This window comes from Schistocerca serialis, chromosome 3, assembly GCF_023864345.2.
Source record: "Schistocerca serialis cubense isolate TAMUIC-IGC-003099 chromosome 3, iqSchSeri2.2, whole genome shotgun sequence".
NCBI lineage: Eukaryota > Metazoa > Arthropoda > Insecta > Orthoptera > Acrididae > Schistocerca > Schistocerca serialis.
In genome coordinates, this window is record NC_064640.1 from 55,812,762 (window position 1) to 55,828,674 (window position 15,913).

Sequence of the window (15,913 nt, forward strand, 5' to 3'; positions counted from 1 at the left end):
ATTTGCTGTAGCATTGTGGGTCTTTCACTCACTGAAGACTATTACACATTTGGTCCTTCATAATTCCCACTTCCTTCTGTTACCTTGTTTCTAGTACGGCTACTGACTCTTCAAATTATTTTAAACGCAGTTCCATACCTCCTTCTTGGCCAGCTTTCCATCACAGCCATTCTTGATTTATGCCGCTATTTTGAAGAACCTACCAACCTAAAACATTTTACATCAACTATAACCAGAGATTCTACAATGATAGCAAGTATATATACAGTTTCTTTGTTTTAGCCAGGTGTAACAATGAAACAGCAAATGAATACTTTACTTTCTATGGCTCTGATGTGACTCATTTAAGTGCCAGGTTAGGATCCAAATGTCTGGGGTTCTGTCCCTGGTCAATCTTAGGATTTTTATTTGACACTTACAGCTTCTTTGACATTTGACATTGTTAATATGAAAAATGAAGAGCTGCAGCATGATTTAAAGACACTGTTAAACTGTACGTCCCCAAATAACTGACTGGGTAAGCCAGTACAATGGTTGGAGGAAGACAAGGACATGCTAACTCCAATAGAATGATGCCAGTAAAGCACTATGGTCTTCAGTGCAACATTATTGTTGATCCCAGAATGAGATTTTCACTCTGCAGCGGAGTGTGCGCTGATATGAAACTTCCTGGCATATTAAAACTGTGTGCCGGACCGAGACTTGAACTCGGGACTTTTGCCTTTGGCGGGCAAGTGCTCTACCAACTGAGCTACCCAAGCACGACTCATGACCCATCCTCACAGCTTTACTTCTGCCAGTACCTCATCTCCTACCTTCCGAACTTCACAAAATCCCTCCTGCGAAACTTGCAGAACTAACCATGTCTCTGCAATATCCTTTCTTCCAGGAGTGCTAGTTCTCCAAGTTTTGCAGGAGAGCTTCTGTGAAGTTTGGAAGGTAGGAGATGAGGTACTGACAGAAGTAAAGCTGAGATGACAGGGCACGAGTCATGCTTGGGTAGCTCAGTTGGTAGAGCACTTGTCCGTGAAAAGCAAAGGTCCCGAGTTCGAGTCTCAGTCCAGCACACAGTTTTAATCTGCCAAGAAGTTTCATTATTATTGATGACAGCTTTACCTCCATGAATTTCAAGCCTGAAAACCATGTGACTTTCTGAATAATTACCTTAAGCCATTCTTTATCAGTAAGATGGTCAGAGTAATCAACTTCTTTACGCTGTCTTGAACCTCTTCCATAACTATGTTCATCTTCCTCCTCTTCCTCAGTCCATTTTACCTGTTAACATCAAAAGAAATGTCAGACACATAAATCCAGTGTATAAATAATACCCCCTCCCCAACCTATCTTTATGGAAAATACAACAGATACAGAGTGTACAACAATATACCACTGACAAGTGTTCATTCACATGGTCAAAGAGATGTAGTTCTAAGGGCACCAAGACTTGAACATTCTAGAATGTCTTCAATAGCCCCACTGGATACAAACCTTGCATGGAGCATAGAATTATTGTATTTTAAGAGAAAAACTTGATCTTACTCTGGGGTATGATTTTTGGCTATTCGAGCCTTCAATCAGTCCACTTCTGCACCAGAAGACTACCAACGTACTGCTCAAATTTTATGCATGAAGGGGACAGTATAGGGAGTGTCAGTTTCTAAATGCAAGAAGTTTAGGATCTGATGACTCAGCAATGGCAAGTCTTTAGAAGGGAAGAAGGAATACTGGAGTTTAATGTCTCATTGAAAACCACAACATACATCATGAACTCAAACGGACACAGATAAGAAAGAATTCTGCCATCGGCTTGTAGAAGAAACGTTTGTATTTTGGAAACTATAGAAAACAGCTGAAATCCCACCAGAATATTGCTCAAGGGAGGTTGGAAAGAAAGATTAGGGGTTGATGTCCTGTCGGTGATCAGGTCACTGGAGATGGAGCATAATATGGCATTTAAATCAAGTCAGACTAACGGCGTATATCAAGGGTATGTTAAGTAGAATATACTAAAACGTTGGGAAGTTTGTCATTTCTTCTGTTATCTGCCGTTCCTTAGTTGTATCAAATTCATGGAGATATGTTCCAACTATGCAATTAAATGAAAGGCAGGTTGTTTTTTGCCATACGCATTTCACTTCTTTTATTTATGATGCACCTTCAGTGGCCTGTAATACATGTTTCTTTTTATACATACAACAAACATACGGTGTAGTAGTTACAATATGTTAGTATGTTCCATTTGTCATTTTTTCCTCTTGTTTTTTCAGATGAGAAACAACTTTTGTAGCACAAATTTTATGAGGTTAAACTATCATTTTGTGTTTACAGTGTGAAGTGTAGCCAGCTGTTACTGTGATTTATCTTTCATCTTTTGTTTGTGTTATGAGTGTGTGGTTTGATAGGGTTGTTGCTTTCTAAGTGCGCGCGCGGGTGTGTGTGTGTGTGTGTGTGTGTGTGTGTGTGTGTGTGTGTGTGTGAGAGAGAGAGAGAGAGAGAGAGAGAGAGAGAGAGAGAGAGAGAGAAGGGGGTGAGGGGGGGGGGGGGCACTCTAATAATTTCCATGTCTTGTTCCATTTTGGATGGTTCATGACTGTTTTATCAGGTGTTCAGCAAAGGTAGAATGGCTATTTTCATACTACCAACTTCTTACATGTTCTTTATACCTAGTTTTGAAATAACTGCCTATCATCCCCAGATATACAGATGCACATTATTGGCATTCTAACAAGTATATACCTGTTCCTTGGTATTTATGTCGTTTGTCTGTTGTTCTTTGTAAATGTGCCTGGAGCGTGTTTCTTGTTCTGTAAGCAATGTGCTATCCAGTATGTTGATTTGTGTTTCTACACTATGTGATCAAAAGTACACAGACACCCCCAAAAACATACATTTTTCATATTAGCTGCATTGTGCTGCCACCTGCTGCCGAGTACTCCGTATCAGTGACCTCAGTGCTCATCAGACATCACGAGTGAGCAGAATGGGGCACTTCACAGAACTCACAGACTTCGAACGTTGTCAGGTGATTGGGTGTCACTTACGTCGTGCATCTGTACACGAGATTTTCACACTCCTTAACATCCCTAGGTCCACTGTTTCCAATGTGATAGTGAAGTGGAAATGTGAAGGGGCATGTACAGCACAAAAGTGAACAGGCCAACCTCATCTGTTGACTGACAGAGATCACTGACAGTTGAAGAGGGTCATAATGCTTAATAGGCAAACATCTATCCAGGCCATCACACAGGAATTCCAAACTGCACCAGGATACACTGCAAGTACTATGACAATTAGGTGGGAGGTGAGAAAACTTTGATTTCATGGTCAAGCAGCTGCTCATAAGCCACAAATCATGCCGGTAAATGCCAAATGACGCCTTGCTTGTGGTATGGAGCGTGAACATTGGACGATTGAACAGTGGGAAAACATTGGGTGTAGTAACAAATCGCAGTACACCATGTGGTGACCCGATGGCAGGATGTGGGTATAGTGAATGCCCAGTGAACATCATCTGCCAGTGTGTGTAGTGCTAACAGTAAAATTCAGAGGCAGTGGTGTTATGGTGTGGTCATGATTTTCATGAAGGGGGATTGCATCCCTTGTTGTTTTGCATGGCACTATCACAGCACAGGCCTACACTGATGTTTTAAGTAACTAATTGCTTCCCCCTGTGGAAGAGCAATTCTGGGATGGCGGTTGCATCTTTCAACACGATCGAGCACGTATTCGTAATGCACGGTCTGTGGCGGAGTGGTTACATGACAATAACATCCCTGTAATGGACTGGCCTGCACAGAGTCCTGACCTGACTCCTATAGCACACCTTAGGGATGTTTTGGAACGCCGACTTCATGCCAGTCCTCACCAACCGACATCGATACCTCTCCTCAGTGTAGCACTCTGTGAAGAATGGGCTGCCATTCCCCAAGAAACCTTCCAGCACCTGACTGAATGTATGCCTGTGAGAGTGGAAGCTGTCATCAAGGCTAAGGGTGGGCCAACACCATATTGAATTCCAGCATTACCGATGGAGGGCGCACAAACTTTTAAGTCATTTTCAGCCATGTGTCCGGATACTTTTGATGACATAGTGTATGTTAAAGTGTACCTTTTCTTTCTGTTAGTCATGTCACGAGCATTACTGTTTTGTGTTTCTGTGTGGTCTGTAGTGTCTGTGGGGTTCTTTGGTGTTTGTGTTCTCTGCTTGTTTTCATTTTTATTTAGCTGCATTTTGATTTTTCAGTTCAGTCTTTTGTACTATATGGGTGTTGTAGCCATTGTTTCTGGATATGACCTGTATTGGTTGTAACTCTTTTTCGTAGTTTCCTTTGGTGAGTGGAATATTATTTAGTCTATGTAACACGTGTCATAGGGTTGCTACTTTTTGATTTTGTGGATGGTTGGATGAAGCTTGTATAATTTTATCTGTGGCTGTTTGCTTTCTGAATATGTCAAATGTGTGCTTCTTGCTGTCTCTCTTTATTGTTATATCCCAGAAATGTGTTTGCTTTTGTGTTTCTTTTTCCATGGTGAATTGAATATTTTTATATAGACTGTTTATGTCTACATGAAGGTTATCTATTTTCTCTGTTGGTTATCTACCACGCAGATTATTTCATCCACATACCTGCACCAGTAAACAATTTTATATCCTTTCTTTGTGATGACTGTATCAATGATTCTGTTTTCTATGTGGCTGATGAATATGTCGCCAATGTTCCTGATATTGGGGATCCCACTGGAAGCTTATCTTTTTATAAGTAAAATTACTTTTCAAATTGGAAGTAATTGTGAGATGTAAACAAAATCATAATGCAACATTATAAAATGAAGAACAGCAGAACAGTGTATAACACAAATGAACTCCTAACACCATTACAGTACTTACACAGTCCACAAACAGCATCACTCATCTCTTTCAACACAAAGAACATGTACACCTTGATAACCACTGTAGACACAATAAAACTGATTGGAGAACATTTGCTTACATATAACAAACTACCTGCAGATATATTAATGAAATAACCAAAGCCCTCAAAGTCATCACACACACACACACACACACACACACACACACACACACACACACACAATATGTAAGATAAACACACAGCGCCAGCTGGCAACACTACGCACTCACACACATGTTGATCACAAAACAAAAAGCGCAAGTGATGCGTTGTGATAAATGTGGGTGAAAAAACTGGAATCGACCAGCTGGAACACAGGAACCGAATGAACACATCTCCAGGACCACCTATATGGACTAACAACACTGGAAATCTTAAGTACCACCACACAATAATTTGACCTCACGAAATTTGTGCTACAAAATTTGTCTCTAATCTGAAAAACAAGGGAAATGTGACAAACTGTAAATAGTAACACACTGTAAATAGTAACACACTGTAAATAGTAACACACTGTAAATAGTAACACACTGTAAATAGTAACACACTGTAAATAGTAACACACTGTAAATAGTAACACACTGTAAATAGTAACAAACTGTAACTACTGAATAGCACATTTATTACACGTACAAAAAGAAACATGTATTACATGCCACTGAAGATGCTTCAAAAATAACAGAAGCAAAATGCATATGGCAGAAAACAAACTGCTTTTCATTTAGTTACACAAACTGAACATACTTCCATGAATTAGGAGCTTGTTTGGCTGTTGGGAGAGAGTAATTATGGTGAAAAATTTCAAATGACAGACATCTTCCTCAAAATGCATATCATCTCACACACTTTTAGAAACTAGTTACCAGGATAAAATCTATGAATAATCTTTAGTTATCTATGTATAACACCAATGGAAGCTCTGAAAATAAAATTAAGAGTGTCTTAAACAACTGCCTTTGCAGAAATGACTGTAGTGTAGTTAGATAAGGGAAAGGCAATTCACCAACACAATTCAGAGAAATCACAGAAAACTTTAATCAAGATGAACACATGGTGATCTGTACTCCATTTCACTCACAGTACTCCTCACCTTATAGCAGCAGAGAACTTTTGATACTGCTCGGGCATTCCTTATAATTCATAATATTTGTTGTGCCACAGCTCCATCTCTCCCTGCATAAGATTTCTAAGACTGACAGGAGACGTCACACCAGGGTGACGCAAGAAGCCACAGTAAATGCCTGTTAGGTGTTTTTGCATGAAGCGCTGTAAGAAGTTTATGCTGACACTATATAAACCAACCCTGGAGGGCTAAATTACTACACAGCCAGGGCTCTGTGGCTGCCAACAGAACAGAAAAGCTGACTAACCATAATGTCACGGTTGCTCAACGTCAAGCCTTTTGCCTCAATCCTGTTATGAAAAAGCTGGCAAAAACGCTACTGTTTTAAAACCAAAGCAGGCCAGGCCTGCATATTTACCGCAGTCATCACCACCACCAGCCAGTAACAAGAGGAGATCTATACCAGTCTAGAAGCTGAAATGGGCCAACAAGCTGCCATTGTCAGTGTCCGTCTTCACTAGCTGCAGACCTGCTGTCCACGCTAAATCTGAATGCTGCCAGCTTGATGCCTTGCATCTGGTGGGTCACCTGGCTGACTAATTTCTAACCACTGCTGGCCCTCTACTCTGGGGGTCAATGGTTTGAGCCTGGACCATCTAGCTGTCCAGCCATCACTGCCTGTGTGGGCACACATCACTACTGTGAGCTGCCGCCATCCACACTGGGGTTTGGTTCCACAAGTTCCAGTGCTTCTTGCATTGAGCTGCATATCTGTGTCTGCCTGCACGGCTGCCTCAGTTGGCCGTCACTCACCGCCCTGGCCAGAGTCAACGCCACTGCTGCAGTGCCAACCACAATGCCTTGCTTGGGCACTGCCTGCTGCCTAGGGGGATGCCACATACTAACTGTGATAACAGGCCATTGCTGAGATGAACACGCATCACCATTCGAGTTGAAGCCCATTTTGAGGGAATTGGTCACCATCTAGTACCACTACAAATGTTGTATTTTGACGTGGAATATGTAAGTACATGCCATTGCTGTTTTTATGACAGTACATTGGATAGACATCTGGTATCTGTCCACCATACCACTGCAATCACACCTCGTGTGGTGAACTGCAGGCCTTGCTGACTGCTGGCACACTCACCATAAATGTCATTCATCCCAACAACTACAAATTTCTTTACAAGAGAGCTCCAATATTAGGCACATAATGGTGCCCCTTAGGAACATGGCTGCCAAGGAGGGGAAGGAAGCCAGTGTCCACTCCACGTGCATACTGGGGGAGTCATTCCAGATGTGGAAATGGTGCTTCTGGATGCCGTGAAGAGTACAGGGTGCAGCCAACAGCGGGTGGTAGCTCATCTCGGTACCAATGACATGTCACTTTGGATCAGAGGAGATTCTTTCTGGTGTCGGGCTGCTAGCGGAAATGGTAAAGACTGTCAGTCTTGCTTGTGAGATTAAGGCAAAGCTCACCATCTGCAGCATTGTCGATAGAACCGACTGTGGTCCTATGGTGCAGAGCTGAGTGGAGCGTCTGAGTCAGAAGCTCTGGCAGTTCTGTGACACTGTAGGCTGCAGATTCCTTGACTTGGGCCATTGGGTGGTGGGTTTCCGGGTTCTGCTTAATAGGTCAGGAGCCTACTACACACAGGAAGTTGCTACACGGATAGCGGGGGCTGTGCAGAAAGCGCATACTTCAATGTGAGATGCTTTTAATAATTTCCACAATGAAACTCTGCCTCAGAATCTGGCAGAAAACCCAAACAGATTCTGGTCATACATAAAGCACACCAGTGGCAAGATGCAATCAATACCTCCACTGAGTGATGACAATGGAGAACTCACTGATGAGTGTGCCACTAAAGCAGAGTTATTAAACATGGTTTTCTAAAACTCATTCACCAAATAAGAAGTAAAAATTCCTGAATTCCAATCAAGAACAACTGCCAAGATGAGAAACATAGAAATAGATATCCTCGGTGTCGCAAAGCAGCTTAAATCACTTAATAAAGGCAAAGCCTCCAGTCCAGATTGTATACCAGTCAGGTTCTTTGCAGAGTATGCTGATACAATAGCTCCATAACTAGCAATTACATACAACCGCTTGCTCACAGAAATATCCGTACCTACAGACTGGAAAATTGCTCAAGTCACACCAATACCCAAAAAGGGAAGTAGGAGTAATCCACTGAATTACAGGCCCATATCACTAACATCGATTTGCAATAGAGTTTTGGAACATATACTGTGTTCGAACATAATGAAGTACCTCGAAGAAAATGATTTATTGACACATAGTCGGCATGGATTTAGAAAATATCTTTCTTGTGAAACACAACTAGCTCTTTATACTCATGAAATAATGAGTGCTATTGACAGGGGATGTCAAACTGATTCCATATTTTTAGATTTCCGGAAGGCTTTCAACAGTATTCCTCACGAGCATCTTCTAACCAAACTGCGAGCTCTTTATACTCACGAAATAATGAGTGCTATTGACAGGGGTTGTCAAACTGATCCCATATTTTTAGATTTCCGGAAGGCTTTCAACAGTGTTCCTCACGAGCATCTTCTAACCAAACTGCGTGCCTATGGAATATCGCCTCAGCTGTGCAAATAGATTTGTAATTTCCTGTCACAAAGGTCACAGTTCGTAGCAATATATGGAAAGTCATTGAGTAAAACAGAAGTAATATCCAGCGTTCCCCAAGGAAGTGTTATAGGCCCTCTATTGTTCCTGATCTATATTTATGACATAGGAGACAATCTGAGTAGCCGTCTTAAATTGTTTGTAGATGATGCTGTCATTTACTGTTGCGAAGTCATCGGATGACCAAATCGAATTGCAAAATGATTTAGATAAGGTATCTATATAGTGCAGAAAGTGGCAATTGACCTTGAATAAAGAGAAGTGTGAAGTTATTTACATGAGTACTAAAAGAAATCCGCTAAATTTTGATTATGCGATAAGTTACACAAATCTAAAGGCTGTAAATTCAACTAAATACTTAGAGATTACAATTACAAATCACCTAAATTGAAATGATCACTTAGATAATGTTGTGGGTAGAACTGTGCTTCATTGGCAGAACACTTAGAAGGTGCAATAGGTGTACTAAAGAGTCTGCTTACACCATGCTTGTCCGCCCTATTCTGGGGTATAGTTGTGCGGTGTGGGATCCGCATCAGGTGGGACTGACAGTTGACATCGAAAAAAAGTTCAAAGAAGGGCAGCTCTTTTTGTATTATCGCAAAATAGGGGAGATAGTACCACAAACATGACACGTGAATTGGAGTGATAATAATTAAAACCAAGGTGTTTTTCATTGCGACGGGATCTTATCATGAAATTTCAACCACCAGTTTTCTCCTACGACTGCGAAAACATTCTGTTGGCACCCACCTACATAGGGGAAAATGATCATCACAATAAAATAAGAGAAATCAGGGCTCGCAAAGAAAAATTTAAGTGCTCGTTTTTCCCGTGCGCCGTTCGAAAGAGGAATGGCAGCGAGATAGCTTGAAGGTGGTTCACTGAACCCTCTGCCAGGCACTTCATTGTGAATAGCAGACTAATCACGTAGATGTAGATGAAATCATATTTCATTCTCCTCATCCCTAATTTGTAAAAGCTGTTCCTTACAGCATTCCATTTTATCATTTTATCTGCTGTCTTGATTTCATTAGAATATAGTCCTGCAACTTCACATGTCATAACTGGTACTTGATCTTGGAAACCTATAGGGTATTAATGCAACTGATAAAAGCACAGATGAATTCTCTGAAACCGTGAATTAGCACTCTTAAGTGAATAAAATGGAATTCCAATAGTAAAAACTTAACAATAAAAATTCCATTTGCTGTTTATTTATTTCCCACTTACTAAAATTTAACTCATTGATAATGATGTATAAGCACTGATACATGAACCACCACCTTCTATTCCTTACCTCATCACTCTCTTTCACAAGCCAAGCAGGAAGTTCATCCTCGCTCATCAGTCGAGGTTTGCACTGTCCACCACTGCTCATTTCTGTCTGCCTTCGCTCTGCATCCATCTTTTGAAAAAGCTCAAACTCAGATTCACCACGTGCTATCATTTGGTTGACTGTTTCATCATCTGGTACCTCATTTTCCTCCTGAGAAACAAATATCAATTATCTAATGGTTATCATCTTTATAAAATTGGCTTATTACATTTACACTCATCTATACTGAAACTTCCATGAAATTACACAAAGCAAAAGGGAAAGCCGAGTATCTCAATGGTTTTTGTCTGCTGATCTCATAAACCTCTATGGCACATATTTTACCAAATTGTGATTTTTAAATTTACACATAAAAAAATACGAGTTATTGCTATTTCACATTAAAGGCAGGGATCTATATTTTTAAAACAAATGCACAAGTTGGTGAGGCTGTAATATTTCAGATAACTTGCATAATACAGAAAACAGAAATAATATTGTTGTAACACAGAGCGAAAGAAAAACAAAAGCCACTAGAATGAGATTTTCACTCTGCAGCGGAGTGTGCGCTGATATGAAACTTCCTGGCAGATTAAAACTGTGTGCCCGACCGAGACTCGAAAAGGTCCCGAGTTCGAGTCTCGGTTGGGCACACAGTTTTAATCTGCCAGGAAGTTTCATATCAGCGCACACTCCGCTGCAGAGTGAAAATCTCATTCTGGAAACATCCCCCAGGCTGTGGCTAAGCCATGTCTCCGCTATATCCTTTCTTTCAGGAGTGCTAGTTCTGCAAGCTTCGCAGGAGAGCTTCTGTAAAGTTTGGAAGGTAGGAGACGAGATACTGGCAGAGGTAAAGCTGTGAGTACCGGGCGTGAGTCGTGCTTTGGCAGCTCAGATGGTAGAGCACTTGCCCACGAAAGGCAAAGGTCCCAAGTTCGAGTCTCAGTTGGACACACAGTTTTAATCTGCCAGGAAGTTTCAAAAGCCACTACAATGAAACAATATTGTAATAATTGAGTTTGGTATAAATATACTGAAGAGCCAAAGAAACTGCTACACCTGTCTGATATTGTCTAGGACCCCGCGAGCACGCAGAAGTGCAGCAACATGATGTGGCATGGACTCAACTAATGTCTGAAGAAGTGCTGGAGGGAATTGACACCAGGAATCCTGCACGGCTGCTCATAAATCTGTAGGAGTATAAGGGCGTCAAGATTTCTTCTGAACATCACGTACCAAGGCATCCCAGATATGCTCAATAATGTTCATGTCTGGGGAGTTTGGTGGCCAACGGAAGTGTTTAAACTCTGAAGAGTGTTCCTGGAGCCACTCTGTAGCAATTCTGGACGTGTAGGGTGTCGCATTGTAGCGCTGGAAATGCCGACGTCCATTGGAATGTACCACAACAGATATGAATGGACGCAGGTGATCAGACAGAATGCTTACGTATGTAACACCTGTCAGAAATGTATCTAGACCTGTCAGGCATCCATGTCACTCCAGTTACACATGCCCCACACCATTACACAGCCTCTACCAGCTAGAACAGCCCCTGCTGACATGCCAGGTCCATGGATTCATGAGGTTGTCTCCATACCCATACATGCCCATCTGCTCGATAAAATTTGAAATGAGACTCGTCTGACCATGCAACATGTTTCCAGTCATCAACAGTCATCAAGGGTAAATGAGTGGCCTTCGGTTCCGAAAGATCATATCAATGATGTTTCGTTCGATGATTCATACGCTGACACTTGTTGATGGCCCAGCACTGAAATCTGCAGCAATTTCCGGAAGGATTGCACTTCTGTATCATTGAACGATTCTCGCGAGTTGTCATTGGTCCCATTCTTGCAAGATCTTTTTCTGGCCACAGTGATGTCTGAGATTGGATGTTTTACAGGATTCCTGATATTCGTGGTACACTTGTGAAATGATCGTATGGGAAAACTCCCACTTCATCGCTGCCCCGGAGATGCTGTCACACATCGCTTGTGCTCTGACTATAACACCATGTTCAAACTCTCTTAAATCTTGATAACTTGCCATTGCAGCAGCAGTAACCGATCTACCAACTGCACCAGACACTTGTTTTATATAGCCATTGCTGACCGCAGCGTCATATCCTGCCTGTTTACATATCTATTTATTTGAATACACAAGCCTACACCAGTTTCTTTGGCACTTCAATGTAGTACCCTTATGAAAACACACCTAGTGGTTTAAAAACTACCTAGAATATGGAATAGTGTGGAAGAAAGATAAAACTTAGTTCAAATCATTAAGAACAAGTAGTTATTCTGAGCTCTATATTAGCTCTAAATTTTGATAGGTGCAGCCTCTTTTTCAGACCTATTTAAACTGCAACCATTAGCTCTTTAACTCAAAATTTTGAGATCATTCTTTAAACATTTCTCCTTGTTTCTACCATTACATCCTTTCATACTAGAAGCATTCAGTCAAATTTTTAAATAACTATTGATTTTTCATATTGAGGACACAAATACCAAGCATTTGGATTTTGTTTACTTGTGATATGAAACAAGTTCCATAAGCCAATCTGTATCTCCAGATACATCCAGTGGATCAAAATTAAACATAAGACAATCCAATGAAACTTTCAGCACTTGCAGAATAAGCACAGAACGTTGTATGCTATACATGGTTTGGTATCCCAGGAATCTGAAATCACAACTGAGCATACACATTCCAATAAAATAATTTAGTATTTGTGAGTTGTTATGATCCATCTATCTACTTTCAGTAGAAAAGGTAAGCCAGCCATGTGGGTGAAGCATATTTTGCAGTGAGAGATAGTAATTGTCGTATAATATACTGAAATATATTCAGTGTTTTTAACGGAGTAGAAATAATGGTACAAAACTTCAAATGGAGAAAAGGAAACATAGTAACCATAGGTACAGAATTACTTGGGTAACAAAAAAAAAAAAAAAACTGTATTATTTAAAATTACAAGTGGTTCACACAAATGCAAAACCACTGACACTATGCTTTTTAGTAGCTGTAAGTGATACAAACTACTCTTCCTCAAGTTCTAGTAAAGTTCTGTAGGTAAACAGCAAATCTGCCATCCCTGCAGACACAGAATATATGGTGAACTGGAGATTTTGTGCAACAAAGCCATCAACAGAACAACACACTTCAATGAAAGTCACATCAACTGCTGAGTCACTAATGAAGTCACCATACAATTATCAGCTGAAAATACAGGATGAGAGATATTAGGCCGTTCACACGCACTTTAATAGCCAGATAGTTGTAGAGTTGTCTTCATTACCAGTCTTGCTCATGGACTGATACCAGGAGGCTGGAGTAGTTTCAGCTCCTTCCTCACCCAACGGTAATTATCAATGCCCCCTCCCCCGCAACATTTCATACCACACGAGTGTAACCCCAATGTTTGTGTGGTAGAGTAATTATGGTGTATGCATATGTGGAGACAGTGTTTGTACAGCAATCGCCGACACAGTGTAACAGGCGGAATAAGGGGGAACTAGCCCACATTCGCCGAGGCAGATGGAAAACCACCTTAAAAACCATCTACAGGCTGGTCAGCACATCGGACCTCACCGCTAATCTACTGGTTTCATGGCATCATCAGCAATTTTTGCCAATAAAGAGACAGCCATGATTAACACTTGCAATGCAGAAATTAATAGGAACTGAGGCCTAGTCAACATGATTCTAGTTCTGTTAGCCAAAATACTTTGGCCATATATTAGGGGAATAAAAATGTACTCAGAAACTATTAATCCAATGTTTATCCAACTGAACATAAAGTCTTAAGTATTTCCCCTTCGCCTCACGCATATTTCAAAATTTATCAATCAAACTCATAAATAAAGATTAGACATCTTATCATATGTTTACCAGTGCAAAGTGTTCATTTGTCAAATTACATTATCTCTTGCATCAACTAAAATTTAAATCTAATAATATGATTTCCTTTGGTTGTATTATTGTCACTAGCACGTGGACAGAGAAAATAATAGCAGGCACCCAGAAAAATGAAGACAAAAATTCATTCTAATGTTAATATTAGAACATATTGTAAATTTACTCACAGAAAATGGAAGAAGATTAGAGTCTAATGTTCCATTGACAGTATGGTAATTAGATTTGGAGTGGGAAAGGATGGGAAAGGAAATTGGCCAGGCCCTTTTCAAAGGATGTATCTCAGCATTTGCCTGGACTGGTTTAGGGAAATCACGGAACACCTCAATCTGAGTGGCTGGATAGGTATTTGAAGAATTGTCATCCTGAATGCAAGTCCAGAGGGATAACCACTGTGCCACATTGCTTTTTTTTAACTAAAAAAAGATATTTATAGTTTTGGATGCTTGTCTATATGATGAAAAATATATACGGTATGACTCGTATATCTGAAAATTATCATACTGCATGTATACATTAAATGATGTATAACTCTGAAATGAGTAATCATCTGACCAATTTAGATTGATTGTTCTGTACTATAACCAGGAAGTGTAATATTTTTTGGATTGTAGCAGCTGTTGTTATTGTTACTCTGCCATTGCAACTCCACGTCATCACAATAATCAATAGAAATTTTCTTCATAAAGTAGGTAACTGTGAAGAGTTGTGACCTGGGCGGACAAGCTGGATAGAATAGCTACAGCATGCATCTGGCAGGAGAAAATTTACAGTGTTTATTCTCACACTAGACTCCAAAGAAAGGTGTGTTTTGCTAGCTTCTCCTCGAATTCATCACAATCGAGACATACGAGTAACCACTGTTTATTTCACTCCTATGTATAATATGCAATTTTTGCTTGGGAAGATTAACACCTACAGTTCACAATTATTAAATGTTTAAACTATCACTTGCCTCATCATCTGCTTCATCTTGATGTAGTATGCTCTTCAGAAACTGCTGTCTCTCAGAACCTGTGGACTTTTGGTCAAACATCCCTGCTTGTATAACTTTCTCATCCATATTCAATTTGTAACGAGCAGCTGCTAAGATACGTTCTTCTACAGAATTAACAGTCATTAAACGTAAGACACGGACTTCATTCTTCTGACCAATTCTGTGTGCTCTGTCTTGAGCTTGCAAATCCTACAAATAACAGTTTATAAACAACTAAATTTCAGCATTAAAAATCAGGCTTATAAAGCATTAACTTAGTATCAATATTTAAATACAATGAAAGGTTGTAAGTTCAGTCTCTTTAATGTAACACTTGTTACTGCCATTCATTGAACTATTGGAGAGACTTAATAATTCCGAGTGGTTATAATTACAGTGCAGCTACACACAGGGATCCAGTGTGTGTCTGATATTATTGTATGGCAGTGAAACTTGATAAATATTCTTAAGCATGAACGCAAAACTGATTTACACTGGAAAAAATTGGTTCCAATTTTGGCAACCATGCACAAATTTGGTGCCGTGAATGCAAGAAATATTTATAAAAATGTTTTCACGTGTAATGGATTAGGAAAAGCATGTGGGCAGAAAAGGTAAAAAAGTCAAACAAATGAAAAGGCATAATACTGATTTTATTATAAAACAATGTTTACACAATTTGTTCAATATGAGCACTGGAGACGTTGACGAGATGCTGCATCCACAAAATGGAATGATGAACAGTTGCTCATAGCTGGTCAGGTGGAATCAGAGAAACGTGTTCTGTTATACTGACATTCAGATGAAGTAGAGAACGAACATGTCCCTGGTGATGGCATTCTTTTAGATAGATAGTTACATGTTCCACTGATCAATAGCACGGAAAAACTGTTATGATGTGGAATGTGTCAAATGCACAAGAAATGAGCACAGGAAACAAGGTTTTTTTTTTTTACATTATAGTGTTATACCTAAATATTTCTATTATCTATCCCATTCCCTTAAATGGCACAAAATGCATATATTATATCTCCAGATTTATTTACTCATATTCAAGAATTCATCTATG

General features: G+C 40.1%; 1 protein-coding gene across 1 annotated transcript in view; it reads right to left on the reverse strand.

Moving 5' to 3' along the window:
- Positions 1-15,913, reverse strand: part of LOC126470675 (ATP-dependent helicase brm-like) — a 202,922-nt gene that overhangs the window by 41,667 nt on the left and 145,342 nt on the right. Inside the window, exons 18-20 of the mRNA XM_050098670.1 lie at positions 14,824-15,054; positions 9,936-10,124; positions 1,165-1,275 (exon numbers count right to left, since the gene is read on the reverse strand). Coding sequence (XP_049954627.1) covers positions 1,165-1,275; positions 9,936-10,124; positions 14,824-15,054 — 531 coding nt within the window. The remainder of the gene's footprint in view (positions 1-1,164; positions 1,276-9,935; positions 10,125-14,823; positions 15,055-15,913) is intronic.